At 50.6% G+C, this 19,026-nt stretch overlaps 3 protein-coding genes across 3 annotated transcripts; 1 reads left to right on the top strand and 2 right to left on the bottom strand.

Annotated features, from left to right (window-relative positions):
* Positions 1–1,948: 1,948 nt before the first annotated feature.
* TGME49_291330 (RNA recognition motif-containing protein) lies at positions 1,949–6,590 on the bottom strand. Its single transcript, XM_002368466.2, has 4 exons — positions 5,770–6,590; positions 4,723–4,808; positions 3,948–4,304; positions 1,949–3,442 (listed from the first exon to the last, which is right to left on the bottom strand). Exons 1-4 carry the CDS (start codon positions 5,798–5,800, stop codon positions 3,230–3,232), a joined length of 687 nt encoding a protein of 228 aa, XP_002368507.1. The 5' UTR covers positions 5,801–6,590; the 3' UTR covers positions 1,949–3,229.
* Positions 6,591–9,496: 2,906 nt separating this feature from the next.
* Positions 9,497–14,163, bottom strand: TGME49_291320 (hypothetical protein). Its single transcript, XM_018782143.1, has 5 exons — positions 12,089–14,163; positions 11,375–11,467; positions 10,713–10,904; positions 10,303–10,400; positions 9,497–9,918 (listed from the first exon to the last, which is right to left on the bottom strand). Exons 1-5 carry the CDS (start codon positions 12,783–12,785, stop codon positions 9,568–9,570), a joined length of 1,431 nt encoding a protein of 476 aa, XP_018636467.1. The 5' UTR covers positions 12,786–14,163; the 3' UTR covers positions 9,497–9,567.
* A 130-nt stretch (positions 14,164–14,293) lies between these two features.
* On the top strand, positions 14,294–18,860 carry TGME49_291310 (V-ATPase subunit c' proteolipid, putative). The gene is made up of 6 exons (XM_002368464.2): positions 14,294–15,204; positions 15,883–16,019; positions 16,366–16,418; positions 16,674–16,756; positions 17,159–17,262; positions 17,909–18,860. Exons 1-6 carry the CDS (start codon positions 15,047–15,049, stop codon positions 17,989–17,991), a joined length of 618 nt encoding a protein of 205 aa, XP_002368505.1. The 5' UTR covers positions 14,294–15,046; the 3' UTR covers positions 17,992–18,860.
* Positions 18,861–19,026: the final 166 nt, after the last annotated feature.

Raw genomic sequence — 19,026 nt, 5'->3', positions numbered from 1 at the left:
TCGCGTCACGCATCGGGCACTGAACACAACAGTTGGCTGTCGTCTAGGCGAAAAGGAGGAACCTGACTCGTGGTCGATCCAACGGTCCCCGAGAAGGGGGGCAGAGGAGTCGTTTTGGGAAAACAGAGCAGGCAGAACGCGTAAGAACTCTTCTGAATCTCCCTCGGCGTCATCTGCATGGAGTGGCCGGCACTGCGTGGCTGCGGGATCTCCAGCGAGTCACCGAGCCGTACAACTCCACTCATTTGAGCAGAAAACGGAAAGACCTAGCAGACGCCACCGTCCTGAGACAGGCCCTCCGGAAGGGGAGAAACGAAACGGGAAAAGCCAAAGACAGGGGCGGAACAGGGAAAGCCGCGATGGTGAATCGAGCTCAAAGTCCGCCGACGAAGCGACTGGCGACTTTGTTTTGTTCTCAGAAAGGGAAGGAAGCAGAGACGGCGTGGCGGAAGCTCGAAGTGAAAGGCGGGGGAAGCGGGGAAAGACGCAGAGCTACGGGGAATGCACAAATAAAACAACGAAAACAGACAACAGCGCTTACTCGCCCGAGTTCACCTTCACTGAGAACCCAGGAATCCTCCGCAAACTGGTGGTTTATGTGCTCGTGCTTCTCTGTGCACCTGATCTGCTGAGCAAAGACCTCTTTCCGTGCATAGAAAAGGTGATGCAACGTCAGCGAAACTGTGCCGAATGAATCAACTTTGTCTCCACTGTTCTCTGCAGCTGCCCCGTCAGAATCCCGGAAGAAAGCGGAAGCAAACGACTTCTCAGACGCTGATGTGAGCCGGACCATCGTACCCGGCATCATTAAGATAAAGATAATAGCTGGTCCAAGTGCTGTGATTATCACTTCTTAAGCAGATATTGCCTCGGCAGCCTCGAGTAGTGGCCTGTTTCCGACAAACACTGCAGAGGCACCGAAAAGCTGAGGAGCCTAGCTTTTCTAACAAATCTGTTTGCCATAGACACAAGCAGTTTTCCGAAGTCGCCACTTCATCGAGTCCACCAACGCAGACCTCCAATGCCCCGCTCCTGAAACGAACATTAACAGTGCCGTAAACCCTACAGGTTTATTTGAATTTCTCTCATGCAAAAGAAAACGCCAAGACGTTATTCCTCAATTTATTGGTGTGACACAAACGGACGCCGGGTGTGGTCTATCCACAGTAAGAGGCACTGAACGTCTTCCATTCCAGCCGCCCGGCTGGCCTCTACTTTTGAAGCCTCTACTCCAATCCAACATCGTCAAAGTCCACGTATCTATCCAAGATCTATACATATAAACATACATATATATTTTGTGTTGTGGTTGTATGTATATTTATACGACTCTAGGCAAATCGTAGTACGTCTCCGTACAAAGCCGGCATTAAGAATCTAAAGACCAAAGCTAGCCCATAAATTGTAAGGACTACATTATAAGTAGACACTGTCTCTATGCAACTGATCCGCAAACCAGAACTGTATAACTCAAATCGAATAAACAGAGATACTATAGTACCTAGGCTTCTGACTACGACTCCAGTTATGAGATACAGACAACCTACTTACCACAGACCATGGGAGCGAAGGTAATCTAATATGTATCTCCGTCCATGGAAATCAAAAGAGCTTTCACTGATTGCATTTATGAACCGTGTCTAGTTCACCTAGCCACCTGTTTTTATGGTCATGGATGGTGTTCGGCGCTACCTCGTTTCGGACTCATTGATCACGTTTCATGACTGCCTGCCAGGCAAAGCTCTTTTGAGGTCAGATACGACGTATCCTCCAAGTCCCCAAACTTTGAATACGTTACTAGAGAAAGAAGGTATACTCGCATACGTGTATGGATATGTCAACTCTGGCGAGTGGCGGTAATGAAAGATGGTGAACGTGTGCGGACTTGTTCTGTGAGCGGAGAGTCCGTTTTGTAGAAGCGAAGTCTGGAGCGGCAGGAAGTTGCGACGGGGAAAGGAAGATTCATTTGAACTTGTTCGTTGGCGAAAGGAAGTTTTAGGAAGACTGTAGGGTACGACGCAGTCAGCAGAAGCGACCTCTATGTCTGGGCGATGCGCCAATAAAAAAGGAAAGGCCCCGAGCGACACAACTTGTCGCCACACTAGGTGTCCCCGGAAATGCAATCCTTTTAAAAACAGGAACTGCACCAAGTCCAAAAAAAGAGGGGAAACATTGTACACGCAAAACAATTTAGAGAGGCACTTTTCACACGCACCAACACGCATGCAGAGCCCCCAGCAAGACACTCGACGGCTCCGCTGTTGACCAGCTGGTCTCGCATTCTCTAAAGCGGTTTCCGTGGAGAAAACCCTTCTTCCGAGCCACTTCCTGTTTTCAAAGCGGTCCTTTCTCTCCTATTCCAGAGTTCTGTCATCTTGTTCATCCTGAGCTGCTCCGACTCTCGCAGCTTCTCTCCTCACTCAACGCGTCCCATGCCTTTGCCCGTCCCTTTTCCCCTCTCCCTTCAGTCAAGCAAGCGCATATGCCCTCACCACGCTCATAAACGCAATATATATATATATATACATATATATATATATACATATATATATGGATATATGCATGTAGGTAGAAGCGAACAAAGAGAAAACGAATCGCATATTCTGTCCGTTGCGATCGATCTGCTTATGCATATATATATATATATATATATATATATGTATATATGTGTATATAGGATCAATTCAGACTGAGATATTATAGGCATGGGTGCAGGAAACGACAAGCTGTTGGCATGGCGACTGACGAGGACTGGCACCATGTTGACCCATTTGAAAACGTTTAAACCGTACTTATTTTCTGCATGCGTCCGCGGAGACAGCGTTCACTGCCAAAAGGTGTATCGATGCACGGGCAGTCAAGTGCGTGTTATGTCTCTCTACGCGTCAATCCACGCTGGTCGATTGTCACGAGGAGGTTTCGTTTTCTCAGCCAGCCGCGCGAAAACGCATGCAGAGACCGCCTCTTCTCGCCTCAGCCTCCCCGACCTTGAAGGAAGGACCCACACGACATCCCCGAGGTGTCAACTTTCTCCTCATTTTTGTGAGTTGGTTGTTTCTCGCCTGTGAAGACAGACATGTTTCTGCAGAGTTCTGTACAGACACTTGCTGTTCTCGTCCACGGCGGAGAGACGCGCGGAACCAGAGAGGCGACATGTTCCTCTTTTGTGCTCCAGTCTTCGTCCACTTGCCCACGAGACTTTCTCGCCGCTTTCCTCGACGTTCCGCGTTCACCATAGTTCGACGTCTTGAACGCCTCTCCACGGACCTCTGTCTCTGCGCGAGAAGTCTTGGCTGTAAGGACCAAAGGGGGAACGTCGATACTCCTGACGCGGCGGCTGCAACTCCAGCCGCAGAGGCAAGCCTTCCAGCCTCCGACCTTCGTACACCTCGATCGCTCGCTTGGCGTCGAAGACGCTCCGAAAAATGCAGCCTCCAGTGCCCTGGCAACAGCAGAAAAGCGAAGCCGCCCTTTCGGCGAAAGCCTCGTGAAAGGAGACTCTTGACAGAGACGGAGACAACTCAGAAGAGACACTTTGAACGAAAGACGTCAGAGCAGACGCAGTCGCAGGCGTCCTGAGACAAGAGCCAGGCGTCCTCCTTTGGCTTGAAAAGACGGAAAGCACGAGGAAACAGTCCTCCACTTCCCCCCTTGACACAAAGTGGAACTGTCTCCCCAACTGTGTGTCAGTTCTCTCTGCCTGGAAGGGGAGCGAAATTCTCCAACAAGCCCCTACCTCCATCGCGGAACCGTTGCCGCAGGTCCAGAGCACGAAGCTCGACCTCGGAGACGTCCACAGAACGGTTCTAACGCCAGAGGGCGGCAGATGGAGAGAAGAGACCTCTCTTGGAGAGTCTCCCCAGTTCCTTCCCCTCTCTCCGAGACGGAGACACCTGCAGCTGCATGGTTCGGCCCGAGGCCGCCTCCCGTCCTCGTCTTCTCCTCACCTTCGATCTGTCGGTGCGGTCGTAGTCGATCCAGACCTTGACGACTTCGCCGACGGCGGCGAAGAGTTCCTTCAAATCTTCTTCGAGAACGCTGTAGTCCAGATTGCTCACTCGCACCACGGCCGTCGGCTCTCGAGGCCTCTCCCTCGCAAAACCGTCTCTGCCTCCGCGTCGGGCAGGACCTACGCGGCCCTCGCCTCTGTCGGAGAAGAAGGGGGAGGCCGCAGAGCGCCGAGGGAAGAACGCATGCGATCGACCTTCCCAGTGGTCTTGGCTCGTCCAAGACGAGAACCCCCGACCTCTGCCGCGAGACAGAAATCCTGAATTTCCTCCGGGGGGCCCTCGCAGAGATCCGCGCTGAAAACAGAAAAACGAGCAGACGAAGTGGCGGAGTAGCGCCGGAGGCGCGCAGGAAGTGAAGAAGCACAGAGCAGAGAGGTAAATGGGCAGATGAACGTAGACAGAAACGGAGAGAGAGAGAGAGGCAAGAAGAAAGAGAGAAGGAGATAGGGCGAAGGAGAACGAAGGGAAAACATGGAGGAAAATCGAGAGAAAAGGGCATAAAGGGAAAGAATCGGAGAGAGGTGCACAGGAAAAGACAAGGAGATCGAGAGACAGAGAAAGACAGAGAGAGAACGCGATGGAGTCGGAGAGAGACTGGGACACAGCTACATACAGAAAGAAAGTTGGAGCTTAAAGCGAGAGGGATCCGAAAGTAGAGATTTGAGGCGGACAGAAGCACATGAAAAAATGTTAAGAGAAATCGTTTTCTTACTCGACTGCCAAAGCCGCCTCCGCGGCCGCGGCTGCCTCGGCCTGACGAGTTGCCTGCTGCCTCGCGATGAGCAGCGACGATGTCGTCTGAAGGAAATGTGCATGCGCAGGCGAGAAAATGGGAAGAGACTACCGAGGTACAAGAAAGCCGCAAGTTCCCGTTTGCACTCTGTTTCCTGGAAAAAAGACAAACCGGCTCTCAAAGGCGGCCATGCCTCTACAGGAGACGTTGCCTCTCGTGTAGGACCGCAGCGAGGCCGGGACCGCGACAACGCGCAGAACAAGAAAATTGCAGAGAAAAGGAGAAGAAGAGAGGAAACGACGGGAGAACATGCATGAAATAGAGAAGTTGGGGAGAAAATAGAAGAAACGGCGCAGAAAATTGGGGGGAAATGGTAGCGAATACTGAGACACAACCAGAGAGACAGTGCACAAGAGAATGAAGGCAAACACAGGAGGAAAGAGAAGACGCAAGTTTCGCTTTTTCTCTCATAGACGCTTCAAGGCGAGACAGGAAACGACTCAGCCTGGCACCCGATCGAAGAAGAGCGAGCCTTGGAAAAAAACAACGCATCCCCCCCCCAAAAAATATCGAAATCCACAAATCTCGCTGTATAGCTTGAAACTGAACTGAGAGGAAAACGACACAAAGAAACCTCCCCGATATCTCCGCATGGATACCCCTGCAATATCCCCGCCCGTCGGACTCTATTCGAGCGACTCTCGCTCTCAGGAACAGTCACATTTTCTGGAAAAAAGAACAAATGGCGACATCCCATGAAAAAGCCTGTGCCTCCTGGTCGTGCTTACCTCCATCTCCGTTCCCGGTCCCCTCTGTTCTCAGAAGACAAAGAGATACAGAGAGAGGCAGAAACGCGAGACAGAGAGAGAGAGAGAGCGAACCAGAGAGACCGACGCAGAGAGAGACCAGAGAGAGATATGTCGACAGTCACGCGTAGAGAGAGTAGAGAGAGGGAGAGAGCCGCCGAACTGAGACCGAGAAGGGTGGCCATGGAGAGACTGAAAAGAGAACCAGACACTTGCGTACCTAGGCTCATGTCCAGCATGGACTGTGTCATCTTGCTCTTGTCGCGAAATGCTTCTTGTCCTTTGTTTTTTGTTCTTCCGTCGCGGGATTTGTCGTGCAGTCCCTGTTGGCCTCGTTCTAGACTGCCCTCATATGTGGGCTCCTCTGGCCTCGACAGAGCGCGAAAGACTGCCGCCTTGGCGGTTGCAGGAGAGAGAGAAATTGGAAAATGGAGAGGCTGCGAAAGAGAGAGGAAAGCGAGAAACCGAGAACTCGAAACAGCAGCGAAGGCGAGAAGACCAGAAACAAGGGGAAAGCGACGGAGAGACAGAGGGTACGCCACACCCGTAGATCGACGAACTGGCTCTTCACTCTGTGTCGTTCTCGAGGGAAACGGCGAAGCGAGGAAACCGGAAGAACCGTTTTACTGACGCGGCGAGAGAGACGACAACGAAGGCACACGAAGAAGAAGAAAGAACGCGAGGAAAAGACAAAGGGGAGGTAATTACGAGAGAACGGCACAGGCGCAGGGGAATATAAACGGAGAACTGAAGAAAGGGGAAGAAGAGGGAGAGAGAGGCAACAAAGACGAGACTGGGGAGGCGAGAGAAAAGAAAGTCTTCGGCTTGTCTTGAAACTGGACGCACAACGGAACAGAAAGAAGAAATGTCTTTCCAAGTGCAGAACCAGAGAAATCGAGAAACAGAGGTTTTCAAAGAACGAGAAAGCCGACGGTCGCCTCTTTGGAACCGAGAAGCGCTTTTCAGACACGCAGAGTCGAAGAAACCGTAGCGAGATGCCGGGGAGGGGCAGCGAAGAAGCAGTGGGGAGAAGGAGAGAAACGCAAAAAAGAAAAGCAGAAACAGGTGCAATTGTTTCTCCGCAAAGCGCACGTTGAAGAGTCCACGAAAATCTCTGCATGCAACAGAAACTGTGGCGCGAGAGTCGAAGCTGCGCTGGGCGCCGCGAGCTTTGCGGGAAGAAGCGCCGAAAAAATAATACACGCAGGCGCGAGCGGTGTACATACACCCCAGATGTTCTGCTGCCGCGAGTTCAAAAGCGCAGGAGCGAGCAGAGAAAGGCGAAAGGCCTTCGCATCTTGTCTTTTTCTCTCCACCGCGTCTCCGCCGCCTGCTGGAAAGGCGACAAGGTAGACAGCGAGGTTAGAAGACAGCAGAGAGGGCAGGCAAGGAGAGCGAGGCAAGAATTCTTCCTCTGCTGAAATCTCAGAGTCACAACAAAGGAAGAGCTCGCGAGAACGGATCGAGAGAGATCTCGCGTTCCCGCCTGCCGACTCTGGTAACCGGAGAGAGAGGGGCACGCTGGCTGTAAAAAAGCATCCCTTTTCTTGACCTCTCAATCGAACTTGACAAGGGAGACAAAACTAACTCTTGTTCAAATGTTCAAACAACCTACCTACTGGTAAACAGTCTTGTCCACTTTGATGTATATACATTCACAGGCTTCTTATTTGTAGATACATATGTACGTATACATATACATATATAGAGATATAGATCTATACATAGATATGTATGAATATACATATTTTATGTGCGTCTATATGTACGATACTCATTAATCATAAATCCATATATACCTAGATATATATATGTATATATATACATATATGTATATATATATATATATATATATATATATATGTGTACACATGTATAATAGACATGTATCAGGAACTTGAGGCAGTCCTATCAAGCGTCTTGATCCGAATCAAAGTTATGGGAGACCTAAAGTTTGCGTTTTCGATTGGCACTTAACGAGACGAGACACAGATTCACCTGTTTTTGAGGATGGAAGATGTCCGTTTTCGGGAGATGCGATGCAAGCGTTCAGCGCAGTTCCAGGTGCTACGCTGTGGCGGCTGGAGAGCGAAAGTGAAATCGGAAATGATCGTTTCCTCTCCAGTCCTTTTGTTCCTCCTGAGAAGGCGTTTCCCTTTTCCTTTTTTTTCGTCTTCCTTTTCTTTCTCGTATAAGAAAACTCGGAAACGTTGGCGTTTGTCTCCCCCCCAGGGGACACCGTACGTTCCTCTAATATGGCACGTACAGTCCAGGGGTCGGCTAAAAGTCTGTCCAGAGGGACGATCGTCCTGCTCAGCTTTGTCGTCTGTGTTGCTGAGTTCAGTTTCACCGTTGTTTGCGTTTCACCCCAAAACCGCGGGAGCCTCCACCACTGCTCTTCGCCTTTCGCAGTTTGGACTCCACGCACAGGTTCACCAGCACAGGCAAAGTCTCAGATGCCGTGTTTGTGCACACTTCGAGAAAGGTGAGAGACCTTTCTTTTTCTCCAACTTGTTCATGCGTATGCTGCTTCTCCACTCCATTTCAGCGAAGGAGTCATTCTCACGCTTCGCTTCCGGTGGCTCGAGTCGACATTTCGTTCCGGCGTTCTATTTGTGTTTGCGGCAGCGCCTCGTGACGGTGTGTGTCTCTTCTCTCCTTGCAGTCTCTCTCTGCACTCTCTGTGCATGCCTCCCCCGAGTCTTTGAAAAGATTTAACGTCGAGGCACCCGCCTGCTAGCCTCGAGCACGGAGAAAAACCAGGACAAAGAGGATAATGCGCGACTCAGAGAGAAACACACAGCGGAAGAACTGAGAGGTTTGACGCTTGAAAAACAGACATAAAAAAAGACAAAACGGGGACGCCTCTACTCTTTTCCTTCACCTCTGCGTCGGCGCGGAGAACCCAACCTCTCGACACTGTCACAAACCGATCCAATCGACCCTCATGGCGCTCTTCGTATGCGCATTTCTTCTGCGGCATCTTTATCGAAGACGCGTCGTCCAACGGTATTCTTCTCTACCGTCCTTACTATCACCTTGGAGCAAAAAACAAGATATCTCTCTTCTCGCCATCGCCGCCTCTGTCTCCTTTTCGTCTCTCGTCACCTTCTCTGTCCCGAGCGTTTTCTCGCCTTCTCCCGATTCTGTCTTCTCTCGCTCCCACCAATTTACACTCCTCCCAATTCACCTCTCCCAAGCGTACCCACAAGACTGTCGCTTGCCTTCCCTTTCTCTTCTCCCGCGACTCCCTCCTGCATCCGCCCTGATTTGCTTTCTCTGCCTGAGTTCTCGAACTCCCTTCTCTCCACCTAGTTCTCTTCGTCAAGTGTGTGCATGCAGCGACACTTGCGTCTCTGCGTGCTGTTAACGGAAATGGTTCTTCTTCACTGGCTTCCCTCAAAAGCGGCCCTGCGAGCTGGCGAGGCAGGAAGAAGTTCCAGCGACGGATGTCGAGCTGAGGTCTTCAGTTCCTAACGCCCGCTCTGTGTACGGGGAGGACACGGTTCCATCTTCGCACCAATCACGACAATGGGAGTTCAAAAATCGCCTTCCCGAGAACGAACGCGGCCTCCTTTTTATGAGTCTGCCATTAGTGAACTCCTTTGCTCCGATCCTAAGTGTGCCTTGAACCAGCCACTTCAACGAAAAAGGCGAAAAAACGTCCACAAAGAAATTCGAAAACTTTCAAAAGTGACCATCACCCCGTCCCTGTACAGTCAAATCGCGCCTACCTTGCCTCTACAGGCATGCATATACATATATATATATATATATATATATATATATATAGACATATATGTATATGTATAGCGTAACGAAAAAAATGACGGCAAACATACAAATCTCAGCAATGCGTCTCCACCTGTATCAACTGACAGATATATATATATATATATATATACATATATATGTATATATGTGTATATATATGTATATCGATTCCTGTGAAATCATTGCGAGTTGCGGTTTTTCGGCACCATCAGGTAGCGTGCACCTGAAGCGGCTTCCACGCGTTTCACGGTACACCGGAGTCGAAGACAAGATCTTTGTTTTCCAGATTCGCCAGAATGACGGATTTGAAGACGCGGTCGACTCGGCTGAACAGCGCCTCAACGCCAGGGCCGATCGAGCAGGCTAGCGCAGCCACGACCTCGATCGGTCCCGGCATCTGGACTCGAGTGAGAGGCGAGTTCGAGTAGGCCGCGCCCACTTCGACTGCGTAAATGAGAGTCTGATGCTGGCGACAGTCATCGAAAATCGGCTTGACCTCGGGCAGAGACGCCGCAGGGACCTCGACACCAAAGGCGGTCTGAATGCGGAAGGTCGCCTCCTCGCTGATCGACCCGTCTGTCGGCTTCACGCTCAACTGCACAGAGAGGCGAAGCACTCGTGGAGGACGCGGAGTGCCGAAAGGGCAGAGAACAAGCGAGAAAAACGCGCGCGCGTCAAACAGGCTCCAGGACAGCCTGGTTAACAGCTCAAGGGGAAACACAACTACAGAGGGAAACGCACAGGGAGAGAACATGAGGAGGTGCAGAAAGAGAACGGCACGAAGAGAGAGAGAACGAGAAAGAGAAGAAGAAGAGAGAGAACAAGAAAGGCATTCGCAGGGAGACAGAACGTTACTAAAATGGAGAAACACCAATGGGGAAGGAAGAGAGGAGACAGATGGAGAGGCAAGAGCAACTCAGGAAAGGGTGAATGCGGTTGAGAGGACGATCGAGAGAAACTCGAAGAAGCCGCCGCTTACCGAGAGAGGACTGATGTAGCGCGAAGAATTTCCATTCGTGGGATTGGCAATCAACTCGCGGTGTAGGAACAGAGGCTGTTCCTCGTCCCCAATGATTCCTAAGGAGAAGAAGTGGAGAAGACAAGACACGAAAGAACTGGACCGACGCTGCTCTCGGGGTCCATTGCAAACTCATGCCGCTTCACCTCAAGTGAAAAAAAAACAGACATAAGGGACAGAGAGTAAACGAACACGCAGCCATCCGTAACTAGACACATGCATAAACCACATGCACACGCATATACACATACATGTACATATATATACACATACATATACATATACATATATATATATATATATACATATATATATATATATATCTGTATATATATATATATATATTTGCATATGTATGTAGCGTTGCCTACCGCCGTGGTAGAGGAGACACTGGAAGCTTTTGCCGATGGGGTAGTAGAAGACAGACAGGTCATCGACAGCGAAGTCGAGAGTGAAGATGGAGGGATTGATAAGAGGCAAAGCAAACGTCACGTTGCCGCCCATCTCCAAGTTTCCCGCAGCATTTACGCGGAAGTGCCACACTGAGGGGCTCCCGTAGACATCTGAAAAAAACGAAGAACGTCTTCAGCGGAAGCGACTCACATGCACATATTTTCATCTGATCCATTCAGATGCAAGTAGTTGCGCATGCGTACGAATGACACTCTCTTTGCTCCTCACCACACCCATGGGCGATGCGCGGGCATGTGCCAAACACACCGACGCCGCAACGCATATATATATATATATATTTATATATATATTTATATGCATATATTTGCATATATTTGTATATATTTATATATATTTATATGCATATATTTGTATATATTTATATACATATATTTATATATATTTATATATAATTATATATATTTATATGTACACATCTGTAGACCCAGAAGTCGGTAGAAATATATCTTCATGGTGTACGCATGCACATCGACGCCACAATGCATATGAGCGTTGATACACATAATACACATAGTCAGAAAATGGAAAAAAAGGAACTTTTCGAGCGCTGCACATGTACCAGCTTCGTTCTCATTCGATGTCCCGTCGAGGCGCAGCGCCGAGGTGGCGACGCGGACGGTGGGGGAGGTGACGATGATCCCCACAAAGACGCCTGTACACACACGAATCACCAGCTGGGCTGAAACGGCCGAGTCGGCTACGAGAGAGGAGAAGTAGAAGATGGAAGGGAAGAAAGCAACTTGCCCAGCAGTCTGTGTTTCAAGGAGAGAGACACTACTTGCATGGTAACAGCAGGCCAAAGATCACCTCCGATCGCTGTGCCATTGACATCGGCACTGTACGGACGCTCTGCCAACTTCCTTGGTCTACTTCAACTTTCTCCCCACCTTCGAGCCCGTGTTCCACCTTCTTCCCCCCGCAACTGTCTCTTCCTCTTTCTCTGTCTCTTTCTTTCTCTGTCTCTTCCTCTTTCTCTGTCTCTTTCTCTGTCTCTGTCTGCAACTTCTGACAGGCCCGGCTACATCCATCCGGTCCTCCCTCCTCGTCCAAGTTGCGACAGCCGTTTCCCCTTCTTCTCCAGGTCGGTCACAGTTGAAGCGGCGCCAATGGAAACTGTTTACTGGTCGCATCAACAGCGACGGGAAGCTTTCTGTCTCCTCTCGACTCTACCATATCCTTCACTCGAGCGCCGCCCCACTGTTTCTTCTTCTTTCCGCGACTGTTCCCCTCGCGTCTCTCCCCCCTTCGCCACTCGACTTCTCTCTGCCTTTACCTGCGACGGCGCATGCGAGGAAGAGAAGAAGGAGCACCACGGTGTACACGCTGACGACCCAGGCGACATTCTCTTTTCTCTCGGCTTTGTCTCTGCCGACCTTTCGCTTCTTCTCCTCGCGGCGGCCGTCTCTGGCCGCCTCCGCGCTCGCGCTCCTCTCGCCTCTGTCTCTGAAAACGTCTTCTTCTTCTCTCCGCGCCTCAAATCCCTCGAAGTCTCTTTCGGCGCCCCGACCCTCGCCCCACTCGGTCTCCCGCCGAGTCTCCTCGCGGCCCTCCAGCACCCCCAATCCCGACGGTGCGGGCCCCTCCGGGCCACTTGGCCCCCAGGGGCCTCCCTGTGGCCCGTGGGCCCCGGGGAGCGCGGCCTCGTCGCGGCCCAGGGGCCCCACAGAGGGGACGGTCCCTAGGCCCTCGCCCCGTGGAGGGTGGGGACTGAACATGGGCGCAGGCTGGCGCTTCTTTCTTCCTATAAAGGAAGGACGCGGAGAAGGTGGAGGGCGGAAGACGCGGGGAGAACAGAGGAGACGGAGGCGAGCGTGAAAGCACGAGAAAGCGAGGGAGAAGAGGCAGGGAGGCGACGAAGGAGAGGAAAAAGAGAGAGGAGAGGAAAGAGAGAGAGGAGAGGAAAGAGAGGAGAACAAAGACACAAGGCTGACGAGGTGGAAAAGCAGAAGCCTCCGGAAAGACAAAGACATACAAAGACGATGCGGGAAAGATGGCGCGGCTCTGCAGGGAAGCGTGACGGCGAGGGGGGAGGTTTGTGTGACGACGGAGGAACGAAGACGACGAAAAAAGCGACAACAAAGAGGTAAAAAAACAAAAAAAACAACGCACAGGGACGAGGATCTGGCACTGGAGGAAGACGAAGAAGGTGAGAGAGAGAAAAAGCCTTCCTCTCTTCAGAGAAAAATCAAACAGCAGATGGCGAGTGAGACGAAACTCAGGTGACAGAGAGGTGAAGAAGAACGGCGTCGGGCGCACGAAGAAGACGGCGAACAGACGGAGAAATCAAATAGAGGAAAGTAGTAAGAAAGGGAAAACAAAGAGGGAACAGAGACGCCGTGGAGAACGAAAAAAAGACTCAAACGAGAGAAAGAACACAGGGGACGAACCACCATCGCTCCCGCAAAAGGAGAGATAGAGAAAAGACAGAACGAAAGACACACCAGAAAAACCGCGCTCTCCACTGTCATTCCTTTTCCACGATCCCGACGAAGAGATTATGTGAAAATCCCCATCTCGTTCTCTGCTGTGAACCTCTCTTCGCTGGCTCAACTTCTTCATCCCCGTCCTCACCACCATCTGTCTTTCCTCTTTCACTCCTCTGCATAGTTCCTTTCCTCTCCTTCCTGCCCCTCTCACGTATCTCTCAGCTCCCTCCTCTCCTCCTTCTCCTTTATCACATATCTCTTCTATCTCTCTCTCTGGTTCTCTCCTCCTCTATCTCCTTGCCTGTCTCTCTTTCTTTCTCTCGGCCGTTCCCTCCTGCTTTCTCTGCCTTTTTGTCTCCTTCTCTGTCGCTGCTTCCTATCGTCCATTCTCTGCGTGCTGCTCTCCTCCTTTCTCCCCTTCTGGCTCTGCCGCTTTATCTCTTTCCTCCTCTCCCTCTTATATCTCCCGTCTCGGATCCGAAGGTCTGCTGGAAAGAGGCGAGGAAGGGAGACCTGAGGGCCGCAAAAGGCCTTGAGGGGAGAGTCGAGAGCAGCAGGAGACTAACTACAAAAAGAGGAGAGACGCAGAAGACAAGGACGCCAAATCTTCTCGCTCTTCTCGGCGAAGACCTGTGGCAACGGCACAGCAGCTTGTGAACCAGCTACGCTGGCGCTGGGGCTTCACCTACACCTGGCCGGGAAGGCGGAATGAAGTGAGAAAGGAAGCTGATTTCTACGTCGACTGCTGGAAAAAAAAGCCTGAAGGCGGACTGGTGAGAAGGGAGAGCAGACTACGAAACCTGCACTCGCTTTGCTTCCTTTTTGACACTTCAAACAGCCATTCGGCTTATACTCCGCGAGGCTGTCTCGCACGAGTTTTTTCCTTCTTCGCCCGGCAGCAAGACCCTGAGAGTCTCTGCAGACGGACGCTGCTAGGGTGAAGAGATGACTTTGTTTTCTTGAAAAGCAGAATTTTTGCGGCAGGTTGCGCGGGGCAGAGCTCGGGCAGCAGTTGCCCTGGAAACTCGTGCGAGCGGCTGTCTGCAGGGGCGAGAGAAAAGGCGCAAGGAACGGAATCGGCGCGGAGAGAGGGACGCATGCTTTCGGGTGTACGTACAGCCGGCAAAACCAAGGTCAGGTCTGAGAGAAGCCTCCCGGCGTCCAGCAGACAGTTCTCTTCGTTTTCTCTCAGCAGTTGATTGGCGTTTGGACAACGAACTGCGAAGACGCCGCGAGTGGAGAAGGAACTCTTTTCCCGGTGTTCCTCCCTCTTCTTCCTCTGTTCAAGGCAGTCGTCCGGCGGTCCGTCAGCGATTTCCTTCCTCTTTGTCGTTTTTTTCAGCTTTCTCGCTTCTTCGCAAGGCGTGTGCCGAACTCGTCGCGCCTTCCTCTCTCGCTCTCCCCATTTGTTTCCGTCTTTGTCTCCTCCTCTTCCTCGCTCGACCGCCGCTCTCAGCGCCGCGCCTCACTCGCGCTTGCATGCTGCGTGCGTTTCGGTACCAGTTCTTCAACGAAAACCTCCTCTCTTCCTTCCTCGGCCCTCAGCCGTCGTTCTTCTCTCCGGTCTCCTTTGCCTTCCTCTCCCCTGTCGCCTCTCGTCGGCGTTGCTCCTGCACCCTCCCGCTTCGACCTCTGTCCTATTTTTTTTCCCTCACGCGTTGTCTCTCCCTCCGTAACTCTCTCCTCTTTCGAGAGAGACGAGAAACGTTCGAACTCAAACTGAGTCTGTCCTGCCTGTCCGTCTTCTCTTTTTCGTCGCTCCTTTCTGTTCCTTTTCTTCTCCTCTTCTCTCTGTTTTCCTCGAGATGGAGGTGCCAGTGCTGAGTGGAGTCCAGCCAGTGGCTGCGATTCCCCAGAGTCGTTACAACTCCTGGGCGGACTTGATCGTGGACATCGGCCCGATGAACGCGGTCGCCTACGGTCTCGCGTTCTCCCTCGGATTCTCTGTTGTCGGGGCCGCCTGGTAGGGAAAGCGTACATATATATATATATATATATATATACTAATATATATATATATATATATATATATATATATGGATGCGTATCGACGTGTATCTCTGTGCGCCGTACGTGTAAAATATCCATATGTATCTATACAGACACAGACATACGGATACATGCATATGTGCATACACATATAAATACACCGGGAAGTATATGCACATTTTCATGCATGTTAATGTACACGTATATATATATATATATATATATATATATATATCCGTGTATATATGTGTATACATCCCTATATACTATATCCTATATATATGTATATATATGCTTGTATGCGATCGTTTTGTACGAGATGAGGTGAGAGAGGTGACGACGGTGGCAGATTTCCGGGTGCCTTTCGGGCGTTTGTCGTTTGCGTTCCCAGTGTGGACGAATACGTTTCTGTTGCCTGCATGTAAAACCTGTTCTTCCTGCTTTCATTGAGAGAAAGGCCTGTCTTCCAGTTCTCACAAACGTCCACCCGAGCACCAACGTCCACGTGTAGCCGGTCTCGCCTTGGATGATTTGTAGAACTGTCTCTACGTCTGTCTCTCTGAAGGCGTTGATAGAGAACTGTGTGCTTGCCGATGCGCGTGTATGTACATCCTGGAAGACCTAACTGTCGTCTCGAGGTTGCGCTTCTCAGGGGCATCTTCATTTGCGGGAGCAGTATCTGTGGCGCAGCTGTGAGGGCACCACGCATTCGGTCGAAGAACCTCGTCTCCGTCATTTTCTGCGAAGCTCTCGCCATCTATGGCGTCATCATTGCAATCATCATCTCAGGCAAGGAACGCTCTGCGTAACTCCCTCGCTCCACCCATCCTCGCATCCTCGCAGGCCCAAGACTTCCTCATGACCATCTCTGTCTCTGCGGACATACGCCCGCATTCGTTACATATATATACATACGGACGTACATATATATATATATATATATATATACATATATATATATATATATATGTATATATACATACACTCATATGTATGTATATATATGTATATATGTTTATCTATGTTTGTATTTATGTGACGATATGTTTCGGCACTGCATGCACGCGTCTGTGTGATTTGACCGTTGATGCGCCTGTATCTTTGTACATGTCTCATTGATCCGGTGTCTCTGCAGGCCAACTGGACAACGCGCCGGCGAATTTCTCCCCCATCGCTGGGAAACTCACTGTGAGTGGCCATCTGGAAAAGTTGGTTGTTTTTTGCGTTTTTCCGCGCTTCTTCGGGGAAGACTTTCCTGTGTTTTCGTGGATTGTCTGAGGCCTTGGCTGGTGTCTGCGTCTGTGCTCTTGTGTGTGTCGTCTTTCTTTTTCCTTGGGTCCTTGAAAAAAACTCTTTCGGATCTTCGCTGCGTTCTCTGACTCCACGCTGTCCGTTTCTCACTCTTTTCCTCTTTTCCTTTCTTGGTCGCTTTCTTTTCTTCAGGACTGGCAGAACCAAGCGATCGTCGCCGGGTGGGCGCTCTTCTGCTGTGGCCTGACTGTTGGACTCTCCAATTTGTTTTGCGGGTATGACGAGAAGTTCCTTTTTCCTTCTCTTCTTGCTTTTCTCTGTCTCTCTGCGCTTCCTTCCTTTTCGCCATCTTCAGTTTCTGTGGCATTCGCTGCTTCGTCTCTCTCGGCGTCCGGGCATGCTCGTGCGTTCTGCGTTCGTGGTGTCTTTCTTCGTCTCCTTTCCTTTTTACCAGAGCCGTCGTCTCGGATGGACTCTTTTTTCGCTTTCCTGCCATTTTCTCTCGTCTTCTTCGCGTTCTCCTTGCTTGTTCCTCATGATTCTGCCGCGCTCAAGGCTTTCAGCGCGGCGTCTGCTTCTTTTCTTTCTCGCTTTTTCACTTTCTCTTCTCCAGATGCTGCTCATTGCCTTGCCCTGCTCTGACCCAAGCTGTTTTGCTTTCTTCTCACTTTTGCCAGAATCAGCGTCGGCGTCTCGGGCAGCGGCGCGGCGCTTGGCGACGCACAGCGACCAGAGCTCTTCGTGAAGATGCTCGTCGTAGAAATCTTCGCCTCTGCTCTCGGTAGGCGAACAGACGCGTTTTACTGTCTTTTCTGCAGTGTCCATCGATCCTCTTCTTCGCACATGCATATGAAGGTAGTCTGCGTAAATATGCATAAATGTTTTCTCATTACGGCGAAAACGACACAGGCAGATGTCTCAGCGGCCTTTCTATATGTAGATCTACATATGTCTGCACTGCAGCGGCGTTGAAGGTTTGAGTAGTCCTCTGTTGCTGTCGCTGTATCCAAAAATCATCTTTTCCTTCGTGTCTCTTATTTCTGTTTGAGGTGAGAGGTGAAAACTCAAGGTAAATTTGTGTTTCTCTTTGCCGCGTCCTCGATGGTGGTCGGTCGCTGGGATTCCTTCTCTGTCGAGTGGGGTCTTTGTCTCTGTCTTTCTTCCGCGTTTCGTTCTCTTTCGAAGTTTTTCCTCTGTCTGAAAAGGAGAGATAACAGTCTCCTGGGGTGAGTGAGCAGGCAAGTAGGCGCGGCGAACATCGCTCTTCTCCCGCGTCCACCGTCCGAGTTCCTCTGAAGAATCGTTGTCTTCTTCCTCCGGGCGTCTCTCCGTTTCGACTCCCTCTCTTGAGTGAGGCTTCGTCTCCAAGTATTGTCTTCATTCGCTCACCGTCTGGCCTTCCATTTTCGTTTTGGCGCCTTTCTCAGGTCTTTTTGGGGTGATTGTCGGCATCCTGCAGTCGAACAAAGGAAAATTTGACAAAGTTGAGGCTGCCTCAGCCGTTATGTGAAGGCAAAGAAGCGAAGCTGGCAGAGAACGATAGAACATGCACCGAGAAGAGAGAAGGCGAAGAACAGACAAAGGCATGGAAAAACAGGCAGAGAAGAGAGGAGGCAGAGACCGCCGATGTTCGCAACAGCAGAACGAGAGAGGAAGAAACAAACAGTGGAAAAAGGAGGTCGTCCAAGGGAGACGCCACATGAGAGGAGGAAGAACTAGAACTGGAGAAGAGGGAGCGTCTCTGTAGCGGAAACAATTGAAGCGCATCTATGCATCTTTTCTTTTTGCGGCTCCCGGGTCTTCCCGGGAGTCGTCGCTCTTCTGCATTTCCTATGCAAACATTGTTTTCACAATGGTTGGAACTTTTAACATTTTTCCTCAGCCAGGCTAGTGTCGGCCCTTACTCGATGTAGCCTTCTTTCGCTCCCCTGAGACGCTACAGTCGAGCTTTTTTTTCGCAAAAAACCGGCCTTCGTCTTCGGCAGTGCTCGCCTTTGTTTTTTTCGGCGCGTATGCTGTCTCTCTTTATAGTACGTAGATTCTTCTAGGAGTCGGACTCCAGTTGCGAGATATAGACAGCGAAGTTCTTCCCCCAAATAGTTGCAGGGACTACGCTAGCGTTGAGATGTCCTTTAGAAGCGTTCCACCCCACTGGCATTTCCTTGGAGAACTTCTTGTTTGGTTCTTGACCTCTCCCGAGGTGGATCTTTACAGGAAATGGAGTTTACTGGGGTATCGCGACTGTCCCTTCTCCTCTTCCCGAGAAGACTTTGCTTTCGCGTTTTGCGCTCGTTTCATTCTCGGCCGTCTGCATCTCTTTTCTGCAGACTTCTCTGTGCCTTCGTCGCTCTTCTCGTTTCCCAGACATCTCGATCGTCCCTCCTCGGTTTGGGGGCTCTTCCTCCCTCCTTTTCTTTCATACGAAAAAAAAGACGTTCAGTGCACATCTGAAAAAACAGGCGCGTTCTACAGTGCCCTTTACACTCTTTAGCCAACTCTCTCGGCATCCGAATACACATCTAATATATATATATATATATATATG

The sequence above is a fragment of the Toxoplasma gondii genome, chromosome IX (genome assembly GCF_000006565.2).
Source record: "Toxoplasma gondii ME49 chromosome IX, whole genome shotgun sequence".
In the NCBI taxonomy this organism is placed as follows: domain Eukaryota; phylum Apicomplexa; class Conoidasida; order Eucoccidiorida; family Sarcocystidae; genus Toxoplasma; species Toxoplasma gondii.
This window is presented reverse-complemented; position numbering and strand designations above follow the sequence as displayed.